The following is a 6139-nucleotide window of genomic DNA, read 5'->3' on the forward strand; positions in this document are numbered from 1 at the left end:
GACAACCACACCTCCCTTTTATATCCAAACCACATCTTGGTGTGCATGCCCTTGTTGGAACCAGGGTCATTTTGGTAATTTAGAAATTCAAATATATTTTTATATTGATCGCTACTTCTTCTTATAAATATTTTGAAATCTTATCCATCCCAACAATTATGGATTTTATATTATCATAACTCACTATCTTAAATTTCAATATAAATTATCTGATACAAAATAATAAACTAAAACCACGTCTCGACGAGTAATTATAAAAATATAAAATTAGGTTTACAAAAATTATATAGCTATTGGGACGATCTACTCAAATAATTAAATCAGCATATTAAATACTAATGTTTTTAATTAATTAGTATATTTATACATATTTTTTAATTTAATCATTTCATACGTAAATAATTATATTAAAAAAATGTCGGATAATAATTGATATTTTATTTATTGGTATAATACTCGAACATGCGTCCAGATTTTTAAAAGTAACAGTAACATTTTTAAAATACGACTTTTACAAATTGAAATTTATTTATGATTAAATATTGAAATTTAATTATGGGTTTGTGGGTTGATTAAATATAAAATTTACAATAATTTGCCCTAAAAAATTAGCATATTAATTTAAAATTGGAGTGAATGATGGCCCTCCACATCATGTCTGAATAAGCTTTGACTATTTCAATAAAATATTAATATATATTAAGTAGTCAACTCATTTGCTGAAGCTTGGAATGTTCAATAAGTTAATGTAACCATTCTCAAGAACAAAATTGAAATTAAATTTCTTATATCCCAATTGATAATATTTTTTATTTTTGTTTTAAATTGTTAAATTCTTTATCTTCAACTCGCTAAACTATGTCATTAATGAAGTAGAAAAGGAAATAAATTATTTAGAAATTGTTGTCGGTAATTTAGATTTAAGGAAAAAAAGAAACGAATATACGACCTAATTAAAATAGACGAAGAGGCGAGAATTCGAATTTCGAGGCTTGATGGGAGGAGAGTAGAGCTCGACTCAATTCCCTCCTCAACCTCAACTCGGGAGAACGGTTGATATCCTTGGCTAAAAGGACTTTTAGTGAGCTTAGTTCAGATACTCTCTTGACCTAATTTACGAGGAAATGGGACGAGGTCTAGGTCAAACTCTCGTAAAATACACTCTTCGATTTTCCTATTAGAGTCCCACATCGGTCGATTTAGAAGAAGATCATGAGTATGTAAGTGAGAGACACTTTCAATATAAAATTCCTAACTAATGAGATTTTGTATTTTATTTTGTATTTTGTAGCCGCCACCCGATAATATTATCTATTTTATTTAATTTTCTCCCTACTTTACTTTTTTATTAGATACACAACAATCTTGAAATTATAATTTTATTTTCAATTAAAGGAATTGTTGTTTTCTAATTTTGAAAAAATAAAATGAGGCTAATAAGTAGATGCAATTAATAATAATAATAATAATATTATTATTATTATTATTATTATTATTTTGCTTTTTTTGGGAATTTTAATGAAGTTGTAACTCTCATTAAAATTTCTACTTTGGAACAATAATGTTTGTAATGTAAACGTTATCTGTTTGTTGGTTTATTGGAAACCTATGTTTTGTGTTGACTTTCAAAATTTGACTAAATGGTTCAATTATTTTCCTTATTCTATAATCTTTACGCTATCATCTTATTTTATTTTTATTATATAGTTTTAATATTAATTACAATCTAAGAGGATAGTGATTGGAGGGGAAAATTTGTTCCATAATTAAATATTTTTATTTTATTATTTTTTTAAAGTTTCTTTTTTTTCTTTTTTTCTTTTTTTACGTAAAATTGATGCATGTATTTGCTCATAAAAAAATTTCTTTATATATCCCTTTGTATATTAAATTTAACAGTAAATTTGAAATATCACTAAATAATTTAAATTAAATTATTATTCTAAAAAAATACGCATAATTTTTTGTCTTTTCTCTCTCTTCAGTATCCGACACTCTGGGTCACCTCTCGAGGATTGTTAGGAGAGAATCCCACATCAACTAATTCAGAAAAGGATCATCGATTAAATATTAACTCTTTTTTTTTCTCGTCAACAACTCAAAAATCTACGATACATCATTTTGTAAATAATAATAATAATAATTTATTTAATCGAGCTAATATGTTAATGGTAGAGATAAAAAACGAGATTATTTTAAATTTGAGGGACTAAAATCTCGAATTTATAAATTTATAGGCAAAAATGCAATTCGAGTCAAACTTGATCACTAAAAATTGAATCTAAAAACTAAAAATAATACTTAAACAATTTTTTGTTTTTTATTCTATTAATGATTGAGGTAGTTTTAAAATGGGGAGATTTAAGATGTCTTATAAATTGTTATAAGATTACATAAAAAATAAAAATAAATAAATAAATCTGGTAGGACAACCAATTTGCCCCGATGCTCAAAAAAAATAAATGAAAATTTTAACGAGATGGAGAATGAAATAGATGACGTGAATGTGGACAGTGAATTTGTATGTTAATGAAATTAAATAAGAATATTGATTTCTTAACGTGCATACGAATCCATTGTTGTGGAAAGAGACATTGACTTTTCTCACTTGTAAGACATCTTAAAATAAAAATTAAATATTAGTATTTTCATAGCACGCTTAATTCAGCTAAAATTTTAATGCGGATAACCACACTCATAATATACACACTAAATTAAAGCTCGACCAGTGTACCAAATTAAACCGTTTAAAATATTTAGACTACCGTAAATATACACTTTTATATAGAATTTTTAACCTTAAAAAAATAAATAATGTCACTTTCGATTCAATAATTTTTATTTTTTTATTTTTTTTATAACGAGTAAATTGGAAGGGAGGAAAATTAGAGGTAAAGCTTAGTTTATATTATTGAAAATTGATTAGTTTAATGAATTATTGGAATTAGTGGTTAGGTGTAATAAGATGGCACGTGCGTGACGTGTGTGGGAATTATTGAAGAGAATATGAGGTGGAGGATGACATGGCACCCGGAATAGAAAAAGAAGGGAAAAAGAAAAAGTCAACCAAAGCTTGGGACACGTCATACTCGCTCAAGCCATTCAGATATTCGAAGTCAACGGAAATAAAATTCCAAAAAAGAATATTCCAAAAAGATATAATTAAGAAAATATAATATGTTATCCCATAACTGAATAGTACGGTTTGACTTAACCTCAAATCTTTTCTCTAATTTTCTCTAATTATATATATATACATATATATACACACACACACATATATATATATACACTTTGAATTCAAAGTAATTCCCATTTTCTTTAAGAAAATATTGAATTGCGAATTTATTTATAAAATAAGTTTGCTTTTATTAACGATGGAGTCAAATAAATCAGAATATTCTGGTTTATATTGAAACTGCTTAAAATGTTTTTTTTATTAAAAAAATGTAATGGATAATTTATCATATATTTTAGTTAATAATTTAAATTTGAGCCAAACCAACTAATAATATAAATAAATAAAACAAAATTATTTAAGATTCTTCAAACTCTTCCATTTTTTTTTATATAATATCATTAATTGTGTCCAAATACAACTCCCAAAATTTTATTTCTCATTCTTTTTTTTAATTTGATAAAATTTACATTTTTAGTCAATAATTTAAACTTAAAATTAGTTTAAATTAATTTTTCTTATAGAATTTAAATTTTCTATTTAATTTATTAAATATTTCCCTTTAATTTGTTAAAATAAAATATTTTTAATGTATAACGTATACCATCAAAATAATCCTAAAATAATTTTTTTTGTTTTTTTTTATTGTTGATTATCATCATAAATGTAAAAAAAGTATTCTAAAATCTAATTCATAATTCAATTTTTAATAATTTCTTATAATTGTGATTCTAGTCAACTCATTGTAAACATCACATTCTAATTTCAATTCAGTCGATTTTCGTACTTATTTCAGCTAATTCTCAGTGTCGATTTCTAGTAAGTAAACGAAGTTCTTAAGGTAAATTGTTTTATTTTACATCAGATGTTATTATGAAACAAAGAAAAGAGATTATGTAATGACCTGAACTGTGTGTGTGTGTGTGTGTTCATGTACAGTATGAGGGAAGCAGCTCCCACTGAACAAAACAGCATATGATACAACTAATAAGCAAATACAAAATTGATCATATATATAATCATCCAAACTACCATGAACCTTATATATGATTTACTCAGCCCTCTGCTTCCTCTTCTTAGACAAAATTGGATGTTGAGACTTGTCTTGATCGTTGCTAAACTGAGCAGCCGTTCGGGCCCTCAGTTCTTCCAAGCTCTCGCCTTCTTTCGCTCTCTCTAAGACCTGATAGTTGTATTAAGAAAAACCATAAGAAACGCGTCATCGGTCCGGGTTCTACGCTCTACTGTAACTCGAGCATCACATGAGGTAAAAAGTATGGCTGTTGATTCACAAGGTGAGTTCAAGACTTACAAGATGTCGGCCATACAAATGGGTGTTTGAAAGTGCTTGAAATGCATTTTGTGCTTCCTGCTTTGTTACAAACTCCACAAATGCAAAGCCTCTATGCTTTCCGAACTTCATTGGCAGTCTTAAGCTCTTAATCTGAGAAAAGATAGATATTAAGGAGAGCAAAAGAATTGACTGCAGAAATGGATACATGACCTGATATAATTTGCTATAATTCAATCGTCGTGAAAGAATCCAAAATCATTGTGCATAGAACCAACTAGAGGTACAAAGTTCATTTTCCTGAACAAAAGAATAGTGACAATTTCTAGGTTGACTTTGGTATGGCTTTAAATAAAATGTTTCTAAGAGAAGCAATCCAACTATAATCTTTAGAAGAAGCAATAATTATATGGTTTTTTTTCTTTCTAAAACATACTCTACAGGTGCTTTTTAAGTGATTTTAATGAAATTTTGGATGAAGTGACCCAAAAATTGTACCGAACTCACAAGAGGATATCAGTGCGCTTTATATGAATAACTGTAGGTGTAATATGATGGTTTGAATGCACTTGTACTTATGGCGTGTGGTTTTGAAAACCTCTCTAAGAAGGGAAAATATTAGATTTCAACTTGAATGATACGAATCTTCGTATGAAAATATTATCGAGGCAGCGGTAGCACGCTCCCTTCTCTATAGGTTAATAGCCTTAAACTCATATTCATCTTAAAAATTTTGACAGCATCTCCAAGTAGAATAAAACTCACAAATATTACTATCAACGAGTGAAAAAAACTGAATTATTAACAAAGAGAAGCGATCACCTGTCCGTATGGACTGAATAGTTGTCTTAGATCTTTCCCTGTCGCCTCGAAAGCCACATTTCTTACGAGTAATTTTGTCGAACTCTTTTCCTTATCTACTTTTCTTTGCCCTTGATTATCCTTCTTGACATGACACATTTGTAACATGACGGCATGGCCATCCAAAACAGTTCCCTGATGCAAAGAAAGGAATTAAGAAATCTAATTTATTCCTAAACTGATATGCAATGTAAAAAAAGTGCATTGAAAGGATAATCACCTGCAAATTATTGCAGACACTTGTGGCAGTCTCCACCGAATCAAATTCCAAAAATCCAAAACCCATTGAAACATGCTGTCCTTTTTTTATATGCTTCTTTACCTGGCAGTCAAGAAATAAAGCTAAGGAACATTGAACTTCTCGTTATCAACAAAATGAATTGCCGAGATTAAGGTATACCTTGGCGCTCAATATTCTTCCCTCTTTCATGTGTTCACTAAAATGCTTTCTCAAACTTTCGTCAGACGTTTTAAAATTGAGGTTCTTGACGAAAAGAGATCGTGACTGAAGAAAATAGGACATAAGTAAAAGCAAGTAAATAGATTGGATAGACAAAATAACTACGCTCCCACATTCAAAAAATTAAAGAAAATGTATGGTTGCAACATGCAAAATGCAAAAGTAGTTGATTCGTGGATATATACAGTTCCACCGGATAAATATTACAAAGACTCGTAAAAGAATAAGCTGAGTAATCTCCATATGCATATATCTACGATGAGTATCTTGATTTAAATGCTTGTTAGTTTTTTTTTTTTTTTTTTTTTTTTTTTTTTTTTTTTTTTTTTTTTTTTTTTTTTTTTTTTTT

At 28.0% G+C, this 6139-nt stretch overlaps 1 protein-coding gene across 1 annotated transcript in view; it reads right to left on the reverse strand.

Annotated features, from left to right (window-relative positions):
* Positions 1–4046: 4046 nt before the first annotated feature.
* Positions 4047–6139, reverse strand: part of LOC111437499 (multiple RNA-binding domain-containing protein 1-like) — a 10099-nt gene continuing 8006 nt past the window's right edge. Inside the window, exons 12-16 of the mRNA XM_023075499.1 lie at positions 5731–5835; positions 5551–5652; positions 5292–5465; positions 4491–4622; positions 4047–4361 (exon numbers count right to left, since the gene is read on the reverse strand). Of these exons, the coding sequence (XP_022931267.1) occupies positions 4230–4361; positions 4491–4622; positions 5292–5465; positions 5551–5652; positions 5731–5835 (645 nt within the window). The 3' untranslated portion in view covers positions 4047–4229. The remainder of the gene's footprint in view (positions 4362–4490; positions 4623–5291; positions 5466–5550; positions 5653–5730; positions 5836–6139) is intronic.

This window comes from Cucurbita moschata, unplaced genomic scaffold (genome assembly GCF_002738365.1).
Source record: "Cucurbita moschata cultivar Rifu unplaced genomic scaffold, Cmos_1.0 Cmo_Scf00064, whole genome shotgun sequence".
Classification (NCBI taxonomy): Eukaryota; Viridiplantae; Streptophyta; class Magnoliopsida; order Cucurbitales; family Cucurbitaceae; genus Cucurbita; species Cucurbita moschata.